The 14,343-nt window shown below is 42.0% G+C and overlaps 1 protein-coding gene across 4 annotated transcripts in view; it reads right to left on the bottom strand.

The window, feature by feature from the left end:
- TBC1D5 (TBC1 domain family member 5) overlaps window positions 1-14,343 on the bottom strand; it is a 402,345-nt gene that overhangs the window by 155,250 nt on the left and 232,752 nt on the right. For all 4 annotated transcript variants that reach the window (XM_072153665.1, XM_072153667.1, XM_072153666.1 and 1 more), the window contains 3 exons: window positions 4,981-5,070; window positions 4,816-4,890; window positions 1,889-1,956 (listed from right to left, as the gene is read on the bottom strand). In XM_072153665.1, coding sequence (XP_072009766.1) covers window positions 1,889-1,956; window positions 4,816-4,890; window positions 4,981-5,070 — 233 coding nt within the window. The remainder of the gene's footprint in view (window positions 1-1,888; window positions 1,957-4,815; window positions 4,891-4,980; window positions 5,071-14,343) is intronic.

Here is a 14,343-nt window from a genome sequence, read left to right as displayed (position 1 = left end):
AAAGGTGTAAAAGTCGCATTTCGGACATTTGGGCGCCATTTCCCGCCTCGGAGGTCACCGCCGGCTGTAACCGTTTTTATATTTTGATAGATCGGGCATTTTGGGACACGGCGATACCTAATATGTTTGTGATTTTTACTGTCTATTATGTTTTATATCCGTTCTAGGGAAAGGGGGGTGATTTGAACTTTTTAAACTTTTTTTTTAGTTTTTTTTCCACTATTTTTTAGACCATCTAGGGTACATTAACCCTAGATGGTCAGATCACTCCTACCATATACTGCAATACAACTGTATTTCAATATATGGCATTTCTGCAGCACATTCATTACAATGAGCCACTGGCTCATTGTAACGAATCTGCAGAAGCCATGTAGCCTCGAAGACCCGAGGCTACCATGGCAACCGATCGCCTCCCCCCGATGACGTTCGGGGGTGCGGCGATCGCAATAAAGATAGCGGCGCCTGCGCACCGCCGTTTTTTAAATGCCGCCGGCGACTTTGCCGGTGCCAATGACATGGTTGATAGCCGCGATCGGTGCAAGCACCGACCGCTGTTATTAGCGCTGGGGGTTTTCTGCAAAATGCAAAAACCCCCACCTTTGTATGAAGAGGACTCACCCCGTGAGCCCTCTTCATACACTCCTTATACCTCTGCGCCGTAGAGCTACGGCGCAGAGCGTTAAGGGGTTAAAGGGAACCTGTCATTAGGTTCTCACCATTAAACCTAAGAACAGGTTCCCACAGAAGTCTTATCACTGTTTGCAATTCAGTTCTTATTATAATAATCCATAGCTCACATCTTTATTAAACCATTTTTTTTTTTAAAAAGACACCTTGCCAGGAGACTCACCAAGGGGTGAGTTTTCATCTCATCCAATGTCTTCCTCAGCCTCCTTCTCACATGCCTCAGGAATGAGGAAGCTGAGAGAGACGTTGGCTCAGTCACAGAGTCACTCTCTGAAGATACATTTCTGAGGGAGGGGGGGTTGAGTGAGCTACCATCAAAATCAAGCATGATAAACTCATAGATCCAGATGACAGTGGTAATCTTCTTATATTTGTTATTCATGGCTAAAATACTTTTATAATTATGCTAAGGAGCCAGGAATGTTCTTAAGGGCCATTGTCAGAACCCATCTCTGCTACAACTACACAAGCTGTTACACTGTGTCTCACTCTGTGCCCTGCTTCATCAGGGGCTCCCCCCACCCTCGCCCTGATGTAATCTCACTGTATGAGAGGAAGTTTCAGCGCACAGCAGGAGGGGGAAGTGTAGCACAGTGTAAAAGCCTATGAAGCTACAGGACATAGGTGCTCTGGTACCAACCCCAACTGGCTCAATATCATAATTATAAAAGTTGTTTTTAGAAGGAAGGAGGCCATGGATAACAAATATAAGAATATTACCACAGTCATGGAGTGTGGATCTATGACTAAGTGCCCCTGGTTTATCACATTTTATTTTAATGATAGATTTCGTTTTAATTGCAATAAGCAGAATTAATGTCAATATGGAGATGATAATTTTAGCTTTGTTACATTTTCTATTCAAACTAAAGAAGATATTAGGTACAACACTATATACATATTAATTATCAATTAATATGATATATCAAGTAAATTGCATTCTGATCCCCTCTTCACATTAGATGGAACTAAAGCATTCCAGTAGGGTCTCTGACATTTCGAGGACAACACAATGCAGCACATGAGTAATAAAGCAGAATGCTGTCATCATGTACACAGTGGTCTCCACTTTCCCACACACTAGATATAGCCATAAGTTGTACATTCACCAGGTTCCTATTGGTTTTCATGTCATGTTTCTGGGGCTAAATACTGATAAAACAATCAAAAACAAGAAAACAAAAAAGTAGATACGTACGTTCTTTTAACATCCTGCTCAATCATCGCCCTGAGTTCTTTATCCTGAAAGAACTTATTCCAAAGACTCTGCAAAAATACAAAACATATATTTCTTACGATGCCCATATATCACAACTACTTTCCAGTGAATGTATTTTCCACAAAATAATCATTCTGGACATCTTTTCTTGGTTCTTTTATTTTTTTTTATTCCTACCAGGAAATTATAAATAAATTGACAACTGGGAGTTACCACTTGGAGTGTTATGATGCACAGTTTGACTTTAACAAGTTGGCAAAATTACATTGTGTAAGGAAACACTTCTTTAAAGTAAATCTACCATCAAAATCAGGCATGATAAAACAGGGGCTCCAACTCGGGGGCAGTGTGACAGTGGTAATCTACATATATTTGTTATCCATGGGGTCCCTCCTCCTAAAATCAACTTTATAAATTATGCTAATTAGCTGGAAGGGATATGGAGGCGTTACCACAGCCCTTCCGTGCTGTTGCTTCAGAGGCTTTCCCACCTCCGCCTACTCCCTCAGCAATTCCTACTACCTCCGCCGCTTACCACTGCAGAAGAGAAAGTTGCAGCACAAAGTGGGAAGGGGAAGTGCTCCTACACAGTGTAACAGCCTGTGAACCCCGAGTGCAGAGGGACTCAGATAATACCCACCAGAGTCCTTCAGGCTCCTTAGCATAATTTTAAAAGTTTATTTTAGAAGGAAGGAGGCAATGGATAACAAATATAAGAAAATTACCAAAATCTGGATCTATGAGTTATCGTCCCTGGATTATCATGCTGGATTTTGACGGTAAATTTCCATTACATGGAGGAATACCTATTTCCAATGGTCAATTCATTCAGAAATTTCAAGGACATACAACATAGAGGTACAAGAAATAATGCTCAAATATTGTAATATGCCTGTATGTCATAGGTGACAGGTCCTCTTCAAAGAGGCGGTCTATGGAACAATCCCTACTTGTAGAAGGATGCCTTGACAATATGTTGATATGGTGACACGTCTTCCATCTAGAATCCCTTGTGATCAGCTGTAATCTCCATTAGGAAAATTAAATGTTTTTCTTTTTTGATGGGCCTCAAGTTGTGTAAAAATAACTACTTACATGTTCCCCACCTCCAGTCCATTACGACGACTCCTGTCACTGCCGGTCCCTATTGGTATTTAAAAACACAGTGGAGATGTCCCATTGACAGCGTGCTCCCACTACAACCTAAGGGTTCATTCACACAGCCATCTGCGGGGACGTACATGTGGCTGCAAATCTGAAGCCGCATATATGTCCCCATAGACAGTAATGGCGGCGGTACGGTCCCACACATGCTCTATCTTTTCCCTGGTGTGCGGCCGTGTGCCGCTGTTTCCTATGAAGGGAGGAGGGGCCAGCTCTCTCTCCAGCACATGGCGGTATGCCCACAAGCACCTTCAGTGACCGAGTGCTTCACCCCAAATGTGAAAGGGAGCGATATCGTAAGTCATTCCTCCCCGCTGCCATCAGGCTGTTCAACAAACAAGGCCCAAACAGAAGAAACCTGCGCCCCCCACCTAACCAGTCCCTGCAAGTCCCATCCACAGACTAAAACTGTCCCATCCACAGACAAACTGCCGATCATTGCTTGTCTCTTTTTTTGTCTTTTTATCCCCCTTTTCTTTTTGTTCATTTATCCCTAATATTATTGTTGTCATAGTTTGTACTTCACTCTCTGTACCCTCTCTGCTGCTGTAACGCTGTGAATTTCCCCACTGTGGGACTAATAAAGGATTATCTTATCTTATCTTATCGCGTGTGAATGCACCCTTATGTAGAATCCAGGCTGTCAATGCAAGGTTTCTGCTGAACCTCTGTATGCCTACTAGGACTAGAGTTAAGTATAAGTTGTTTTTCGATTTTTACACCACCTTGGGCCCATATAAATAAACTAACCCTGGACAACCACATAAAGCATTGGTTGTCTGTGCATTGCAGGACCAAACATATGTACCAGAGCAAGTTACACTCTTTATTACCAGTCACCACATTTTCAGAAATACAACTAGATCCACTATTTATCTAATAATTGTTTCCCTTATATCCCCACTAAATCAACTTCAGAGGGGGCCTGTCCTGCTCAGCCATCCCACCCATCTACTCCTCCCCATGTCTTTTCTTGCATGTCAAGGGTGATGTCTAAGGTCCTTTAGCCAGTATTACTTGCAGTGTCTTCCCTATGAATGTATCTGATCACATAAAATAACAGCATGCCTCCATGGACTTCTACTCCTCTCTATCACACTTGGAGGCATGCCGTGATTTAATGTGATCAGATACATACATGGGGAAGAGGTTGCAAATGTCACAGGACCTTAGATGACATTGAGCGCAATGATATAACAGAGCTGTCTTCTCAATGTTCCACATAGCATCATGGAACGAGGTAGAAGGACCCAATTACCATTATTGGACTCGTATCAGGTGATTTGCATATAACTTTACAAACTGATTATTTAATTAAGTATTTAGGTGTCGGTTAATTTAAATGGCAGGATTAACAAACTTTCTAGACATTTCAGTCCTGTATCCTGGCCTTTATGTTAGTTAGGAGACATGGCCAGTATTGCTAATACACCCATTTCCTTATTTCTGCACCCTCTTTCTATAGAAATAGTGAAAGGTTGTAGCTTGGTGCCTGCATATAGAGAAGAGAACTGGCACTCCAGCAACAGAGGGAACAACCATGATTGGGTGAGAGGTCTATTAGAATAAATTTGAAAAAATTACTAGATTTGAAAAAATTACTTTTGGGTTTGATTCAGTTGCTGGTTCCAGTATATGGGGAGGCTGTATCGTAAAAGGTGATTTCTTAACACGTTACATTTCTACCAATTTTTTGCTGGTTTCCCTTTAATTCAGCACTCTTGCTGGTGGTGTTTACTTACCCCCTCATCCTGTGACAACGGATTATTTATCATTAAGTCCTGCTGTCCAGCAGCTTTCCTGGGATTTGTAATATGCTAAAATAAGACAAACACAACAACATGAAATTTCTCTCAATTAGACACTGTTTCAGCGCAGTGTTGGATAATGGTGAAAATATCACTTACTATTTCCTTAATCTTTTTATACCATGTTCTTAACTCTGCCGTTTTACTTATCCATTGGCTTCTGTCTTGGGGTAAAACATTTAGAAACAGCTGCCAATAAAAAATGGAAATGTGTTACAAACAAGCTTACGAAAGGACATTGATTATCAAGGGAAAAATGTAATACACTGAGAATAAAATTGCAAGAACGTGGAAAAAAACAAATATAGACGGTACAGATAATAAGTTTGATGGGTGGCACTCCAGGACACACTACAAAACTTCATGCAAGATGGAGAACACCCCAATACATCCATAAAGCGAGGATTATGAGGAAGTCAACTACAAGACATGATCACAGATCATGATGAAGGGCCATCCTTAATCACTATCACAGGAAACCTAAAGACATGAAGTGGGGTTCAAGCCACACCAGTATATCTATTCCAGAAGGAACATATTCCCAGCTGTAGACAGCACTGTCTCAACGTGGTTGCGTCTCTTCAGTACAGTGTAGGGAACTGGTTTCGCTGACTGAGAGACTATTGACTATAAGATCTCTCCTTAAGGACACACAGTGGGTGCAATCTCAGAGCTGCCACTGTAGTAGACAATGAGAGGTGCACTTATCACTGCTTTCAATTGTACAGAGCTTGATAACACAAAAATTGGCCTGAATGCATCCTAATGTACCAAAAGTGTGCTGGAATACAAGATACGTGGTACATGTGCACATCTTCAGGAAAGCCGGCCTGTTAAGACTCCAACCAAAGTATTGGAGACGCGGTTAGAAGGCTTTTGTCCATGTGGACTCTCAAATATATACCAAAGGGAAAAAAACAATATACATGTCCCCCCATGATGTTTTTCATTATTATAATTAAAAGTTATATTTTTCCACCTCAGAACCATGCCGGCAAATGAGAAGGACAGAGTTGGAAAGAACATTCCATGCTGCATAAGGTACTGGTGCTACTTTTATTGGGTAATGAAAAAGACAATGGGACACATTTACTTACCCGTCCCTGCGTGATCCCAGAGGTGCGTTGTCCGACGATCCTGCACAGTCGTCACGATTCACTAAGATCATGCGCCCGATTTCCTGTATGTGTCTCTTCCCCGCTGAGGTCCGCCAGAGTTCACCTTCTTCTTCCAGGTGCATGTAATTGCTTGGTATTGCGACACAATTCAAATCTTAAATCCCGCGGTTTGTCCGAATCAGTTGGATTGTCCGACGGCCCGCCCCCTTATTTGTGTAGTGTGAAAGCCGGCACGATTGTGACACAATGCGATCACGTGCGACACAATCCCTGAAAAATCGGAAAACCCGACGAAAATGCACCGGAGGGCCCTTAGTAAATAAGCCCCAATGTTTTTTGACACTAAGACTAGGTCTTTTTAGGGCACAATGACCACTTAATTTAATTGCATAAGGTAGAAAACAGCTGGTTTATGTTGCTGGTCCCTCATTAATGCAAAGATTGGTAACCTACTGTAAATACGAGACTGTGAAGCTCGCTGGCATAGCTACCATTATGCTATATTTTTACGGTTATGTAATATTTCCATGTGTATAACAGTATACAGGTCCGTTGGACCTCAGGAGTCTACACATATGCAAATCCAAAATGCTTTACTGTTTCTTTAACTCAGGAATAAGAGCTTGTCTACCCACTCATACATATAAAGTTGTATAAATATAAGTTAATGGACCTCTCTGTGACTGCTTCAATATATGAAAGCAGTAGTTTATTTATAGAATGTATATAGCAAGCCTGGTTCTGGCACCACATATATATAGTAAGCTTGGTTCCGGCACTACATCCATGTCATAATCTTGGTTCTTGCGCTGTATCCATGTAGAAATATTGGTTATGGAACTGTATCTATGTAATAAGGCTGGTTCTGGTCCTGTATCTAAGTAGTAAGCTTGGTTCTGGTCCTGCATCTACTTAATAAGCTTAGTTCTGGTCCTTCCTCTACGTAGTAAGCTTGGTTCTGGTCCTGACTCTATGTAGTAAACTTGGTTCTGGTCCTGTGTCTATGTAGTAAGCTTGGTTCTGGTCCTGTGTCTATGTAGTAAGTGTGGTTCTGGTCCTGTGTCTATGTAATAAACTTGGTTGTGGTTCTGTATCTATGTAGTAGAGATTTTGGGACCTGCGTCTAACATGAAGTTCCAGGGGTCACAGTACCTAAGTAATCCTGTTAGTGGGGTCCTCAGACTAGGGAACAATCTAGGAAGGGATGTTCTCTGGACAATGCATGTGATACCCTGTGTTGTAAGAAGCCACTCATTGTATGAAGGGTCTCGGAACCCCTGGAACTACTGGTTGGGCACAATTAACGCTTGATTTATTATTCCCTGCTGATTTGTTATGACGGTAATAATACTGCAGTGTAATTATAGGTCACAAATCTATTATGGGACATCATTGGTCTGGCTGTGGCACTTATTCCTAGCAGATTAACTAGCGGCACTGTTTGTCCACAATGCTCACATAATAACTAAACTGACTGAGAAGTGAGGTATTATTCCCATAATACACACATCGGCGCATATGTGCGGGCGCTGCATGACTGCGGCGTCCTCTGTGTGCTGGATGCTGCGTGATCTTCCCAATAAGTATTCCTCCCCTCTGATATCTCTCAGCGAGGCATCTCTGATAATCACCGACGGCAGTCAGAATGTTTTACTGCCCTCTCATCACATGTTCTGCAGGGATAAGTATTTTTGGAATAATAAATTCAGATCTTAGAAATATTAGTGTTCAGAGAATTGGGAGATTAATCTGACTTAATTCATTTAAAAGATTGTTTCTGCTGTAATTTATGGTCTTTGCTCAAGTACAGTGTTGAACGTGCTTTTTAACTCCGTCTCCTTAAGGAACAGCGTCTTACCACTCAATATCTGATCAGTGGTGGGGAAAGCGTAAAGAGTTACGGCATCCTTCAGAAAACAATTTGCAAAGGCAACGTTTACATTTGGACTGATGGACCAGCAGTGATGCTGGAATATCAATACAAGATTTGATTTTTTTTTTAAAAAGAAAATTCTGAGACTTTATAAAATAAAGTCGTTGAGATGTCACGGGACATGGATCAGCTATAGAAACTGTGATCTCTGCAAAATCAAAATGTCATAACACAGTGATATATTAATAATAATGACCATGATATCACAGCTTAAAGGGGTTGTACAGTTTCAGCAAATATATGTTATTGTTTATATGATGAAAAGTTCTACAAAGTTCTACAATTTTCCAATATACTTTATGTATCAATCCCACTCGATTTTTTAGATCTCTGCTTGCTGTCATTCATTAGTAAGCTTCATTATTTACTTTCAATTAAAAAAAAAAAACGGCCCATGGTTATGTCATGTCACACAGGTGCACGGCTTGTTATATCAGAGTAATCAAACCCGTGCACCTGTGTGACATCACAAGACCAGGGATCGGTTTTATCCACTGGAATTAGATAATAAAGTTTAAAGAATAACTATAGAATGACAGCAAGCAGAGATCTAGAAAATTTAGAGGAATGGATACATTGATGTATTGGCACCCAAGGGGCGATGTGGTGGTGGTCCGGGGCTAATTACTTTTTTCCTGTTCACTATGCAACGCCCGGATGGGTAAAGTTATCACTTAAACTTATTGTATAAACTGTTGGATATGCGTATTACTTGGATACGTATAATGGATGTATATGAATTATGACTGATTGGCCACCAACTAAAACTTCACCATGGTGAGTTGTGATAAAATTGACTACTCCAACTGCACAAACAAGTAATAAGTTATAAAAATTATGAAATTTCCTTTAGAATTCGGTTCAGTTCCTGAGTGATTTAGACCTAGGGAGAACAACATTTATTTGCCCAAAGAAAATATCGTCACACTGCTCAACTTTTCGGGGCTGCAATAAACACCGCCCCAGCAGCCAAATAATGTATTGGGGTCCCCAGAGCAGACAATAATATTACTGGAGACCCCAGAGCAGACAATAATATTACTGGAGACCCCAGAGCAGACAATAACATTACTGATAACCTCAGAGCAGATAATAATAGTACTGGAGACCCCAGAACAGAAGATAACAATGGAAAGCCCCCAGAGTAGACAATAATACTGGAGACCCCCAGAGCATAGAAATACTAATACTGGGGACCCCATAACAGACAATAATACTGGAGTCCACACAGAATCGACAAATACTGGAGACCCTATAACAGACAATAATAATATATATAGCGTCAGCACTAATAGCAGACCTATGGCAGAAAAGGAAGAGGACCCGGTAGCAGTACAGTACAGCTAACAAGTACTTACCACACTTGGGTCTTCTCCTGCTGCTCTGATCTGTCCTTATTTCAAAGTGTGCAATAAGTGTCAGGAGTCAGGACACATAGTGGAGAGACAGGAGAGGACGCAGGAGCAGTGAGGTCTTCTCAGCTGCACTCCGCGCTATCCGGCCTTCTGCAACAGTTATGGAAGCACTTATAGGTCTCTGACTGCCACCATTGTGCGGGCCGCAACTCCTTGCTTCACAAGCTGCACGTGGCCTCGCCTAGGCTTTTAGTTGAGATGAATTTGGCTGCATGCTATGTACATGCTCAGTAGTGAAGATCCTTTGCTAGAGATCAGATGAATAAGGCACTGGGGAGGAATGCCTGCCCACAATCAGGGAAATTGAGGATTAAAAGCTGGAGTCGGGAGTCCGGTTAGTACTGTATTTATCCATCTCTTTTTTTATGTAGCATAGTGCTTTACACGTGTATGTAGTGATCAGTCCCATTCAATTTAGGTTAAGCAATGCCAAACATAATCCATCAAAAGATATTTATCTTTTTGTAGAAGAAAAAAAAAGTTTGTCTATTTCTTTACAGCATTTTAATGTTTTACCCTGAATTTTCTCAAGTTCATTCAGGGTCATGTATCACCACTGTGCATTGTTTAACCCGTTCACGCGCTGAGCCCTCTCCATAGCCGGTAAGTCTTTGCGGCATATTGCAGCAAAGGCTTACCGGTAACACCGGTGTTTTCACCTCGATCGCTGCCGGGGGCTTCAAAAGGATGGCGGCGCGTGGGCGCCACCATCTTTTCGAGGATCGCCGCTCCCCGTGACGTCATCGGGGAGCGGCGATCTGTCGCCATGGTAACCTCGAGTCTCACGAAGACCCGAGGCTACTTCGGGTTAACCCATGCATTACAATGTGCTATCAGCACATTGTAATGTATGAGTAGTAAAATCCCCATATACTGCCTTACTGTAGTATGGCAGTATATGATAGGATCGTGCAGACACCCTAGGGTTAAAGTACCCTAGTCTGAAAAGTACTAAAAATAAAAATTAAAAAAAGTTAAAAAAAAAAAAAAATTATAATAAAAAACCCTAAAAACTCAAATCCCCCCCCTTTCCCTAGAACTGATATAAATAAACAGTAAAAATCCTAAACACATTAGGTATCGCCGCGTCCGAAAATGCCCGATCTATCAAAATATGATAATGGTTTTTCACTGTGTTTAATCCCGTAACGGAAAATCGCGCCCAAAGTCGAAAATGGCACTTTTTTTGTCATTTAAAAAAATTAAAAAATTCTATAAAAAGTGATCACAAGGTCGAACAGTCCTTAAATTGATAACATTGTAAACGTCATCAAAATCCTCAAAAAACGACACCACCCACAGCTCCGTACAGCAAAGTATAAAAAAGATGGAATTAGTCTTACCGGTAATTCGGTTTCCACTAATGACCATGACGGCCCCCACCTGGAGGTTGCTCCTTATATCCTGTAGGGACAGGAAGTCACAAAAGTTTAAAAAGCTCCTCCCTAGCACCACACACCAGTGTCTACCAAAGTACCACCTGGAAGGATGTAAGTGCATACACCTTTGGACCCGTTACCAAGAAGGAAGAAGGGAGGGAAATAATTGGGGGGCCGTCATGGTCACTAGTGGAAACCGAATTACCGGTAAGACTAATTCCATCTTTTCCACCACGTTCCCATGACGGCCCCCACCTGGAGACTTACCAGATTACCCATTATTTGGGAAGGACCACTGCCTGGAGAATCTTTCTGCCAAACAACAGATCGCTCTGAGAGGCAATGTCCAGGCGGTAGTGCTTTGCGAATGTAGAGGAGCTTGACCACGTGGCTGCGCGGCAGATCTGGTCTAAGGATGCGCCTCTTTTTTCTGCCCATGAAGTTGCTATGGCTCTAGTAGAATGAGCTTTAATACTTTCTGGTAGGGAAGTGTTGGCTGATTTATAACAAAGTATGATGGTAGATTTAATCCACCTGGCTAGTGTTGCTTTAGAGGCTTTACAGCCTTTGTTTTTACCCCCAAAATTTATTAATAGGTTAGAATCTTTCCTCCAACTTTGTGTAGCTTCTAGATACAGAAGCACAGTCCTCCTAACATCTAAGGTCTGCCATTTCTTTTCACCGTCTGTTTTAGGGTTAGGATAGAAAGAGGGAAGAATAATTTCTTGTTTGCGATGGAAGTTAGAGACCACTTTTGGGAGAAATAAGGGGTCTAGTTTAAGGATTATTCTATCCTCTAGTACTCTTAAGAAGGGATCTTTACACGAAAGGGCCTGAATTTCTCCTAATCTACGAGCTGTAGTGATGGCTATAAGAAAGGCTGTTTTTAGTGTAAGGCTTTTTATGTTTTTTGCCTCTAGAGGTTCAAAGGAAGGCCCTGTAAGATGGTCTAACACTAAGGAAAGATCCCAAGGGGGAGTTTGGTTTTTAATGTAAGGTCTAATACGGGAACACCCCTTGATAAATCTTTTGACCCACTGATGGTTGGCCAGGGGAAAATCAAGAAAAACACTGGTGCAGAAATCTGGACCTTGAGTGTGCTTGGCCTAAGACCCAAGGAAAACCCTGACTGTAGGAAGTCTAACACTTGAGCTAGGTTTGGGGTTCCCAGAGAGGGAGGACGGTCTCCGCACCAGGAGCAGAATTTCTTCCAGATCTTTTGATAGATGGCGTTTGTTACTGGTTTCCTGCTTGCTTTTATGGTGCTGATCACTTCACTAAAGAGTCCTCTGGCTGCTAAGAACGACCTCTCAGGATCCAGGCTGTCAGATTTAATTGTTTTAGGTTTTGATGATATAATGGCCCCTGTGTGAGAAGGTCCTGACGGTAGGGAAGATGATATGGATTGTCTATTGACAGTCTTTGAACAGCCGGGAACCAGCTCCTTTTCGGCCAAAATGGAGCAATGAGTATTAGAAAAATCTTTTCGGATCTCAGTTTCTGCAGCACTTTTGGAATCAAAGATATAGGGGGAAAGGCATAGACTAGAGAGCATCTAGGCCTGATGGAGAGCCCCTGGGATCCAGAGAAAAAAATAGGGTCGTCTTTTTGTTTTGGAAGGTGGCAAACAGATCCAGAGTTGGAGTTCCCCACAGGTGGCAAATCTCCAAAAAGGTTTCTGGATGTAGAGACCATTCGTTTGAGTCCAATGTGACTCTGCTCAAAAAATCTGCTTCTGTATTCTCTATCCCCTTTAAGTGGATTGCTGAGAGGGAGAGAAGGTGAGATTCTGCCCATCTGAAAATTTGGCAACATAGATTCGTCAGGCTCTTTGATTTCGTTCCCCTTTGCCTGCGAAGGTAAGCGACCGTAGTCGTATTGTCGGAGAAGATTTTGATATGTTGACCTTCTATGGATTTATGTGCAGCTTTTAGCGTTTCTAAGACCGCTTTCAGCTCTCTGAAGTTTGAGGACATGGATCGGGATAGATTGTCCCATTGTCCTTGAAGATGTAGGTCTGGGAGAACTGCCCCCCAACCTTGCAGGCTTGCGTCTGTCTGTATTGTGAGAACCGGGGAGGGATTCCACCAGACCCCCTTCCTTAAATTTTGGGGATATTTCCACCAATTTAACGAGTGTTTTACTAGATAAGGGATTTTTACCTTGTGATCTAGATGTAGTGGATTTTTGTCCCAGATTCGGATTGTCCAGGCCTGCGTGATTCTCGTATGACTCTGTGCCCAGGCCACGCACTGGATACAGGAGGTCAGGAGTCCAAGTAGACCTAGAGCTGCTCGGATGCTGCAAAAGATTTTCTCCTGAAAGAGACTTACAGATTGTTTTAATTTTTTGCACTTCTCTTGTGGCAAGAAGGAACTCCGTTTCATTGAGTCCAGTACTACCCCTAGAAATATCTTTGTTTTTTCTGGAGAGAAATTGGATTTCTCCAGGTTTATTACCCAGCCTAAATCCTGAAGGAGAAGTAGAGATGTCTGTAGGTGACTTTTTAATTCTACTTCTGTTCTGGCCACTAAGAGCAGGTCGTCTAAGTAGGGTACTATTACAATACCATTATCTTGGTGAATATGCGTGGAGCTGATGAAATTCCAAACGGTAGTGCCCTGAACTGGAAATGAAGAGTTTTCCCCTGAGGGGATTGAATCGCAAACCTCAGATATTTCTGATGGTTTTGGAAAATTGGGACGTGATAGTACGCGTCTTTGAGGTCCACTGTACATAGAAAATAATTTTGACCTATGAGAGGTACTGTAGATCTTATTGACTCCATCTTGAAATGTTTGGTTACTATAAATTTGTTCAATTTTTTTAGATTTATGATTAAACGGTACGTGCCGTTCGGGTTTTTTTACTAAAAATAGAGGGGAGTAGAATCCTTTCCCTTCTTCTGACTTCTGTACTGGGACAATCACATTCATGTGACACAGCTGCTGAATGTTGGCCCATAACTGAAGATTTTGAGTCTTGGTAAATTTGGGAGAAATCTGGAAGTTTTGAGGGGGGGAATGGAGAAATTCTATCCTGTAACCTGATTTTATAATCTGCCGAATCCAAGGACTCGGAGAAATCTCCTCCCATTTTGTTACAAAATAAGAAAGCCTCCCCCCACCTGTAAGTCATTGTCTTTTTTGTTTTTGGTCAAGGTTAAAGAGGTACCCGCGACCTGCTCCGCCTTTTGCGTAGCTCCACCTGCCAGTCTTTCCCTTTCCTCTATATTGGGTTTTATTTTCCCTAGAGGGGCGAAAGGAAAAAGAGGGTCATTTGGGGGAAGGTTTGTTAACTGGAAACCCCTTTTTTCTGTCCGCAGCTTTTTCCAGGATAGAATCCAGTTCGCTGCCAAATACGAATTCTCCCTGGAATGGAATTCCACATAACATGGTCTTTGATTTAACATCACCGCCCCACTGTTTTACCCATAATGACCTACGGACTGAGTTTCTTTAGCCGAGAATCTTAAGGCTTCAGCAGATGCATCGGCAAGGAATGCGGTAGCGGATTTTAAGAGGGGCATAGACTCTATGATGGATTCTCTAGGGGTTTTATTTATAAGGTGGTTTTCTAATTCTGAGAGCCACAAAAAGAGGGTTCTAGCTACAGAA

Source organism: Engystomops pustulosus, chromosome 5 (genome assembly GCF_040894005.1).
Source record: "Engystomops pustulosus chromosome 5, aEngPut4.maternal, whole genome shotgun sequence".
NCBI lineage: Eukaryota > Metazoa > Chordata > Amphibia > Anura > Leptodactylidae > Engystomops > Engystomops pustulosus.
The sequence above is the reverse complement of the archived record's forward strand: the minus strand, read 5'-3'. Positions and strand labels throughout refer to the sequence as shown.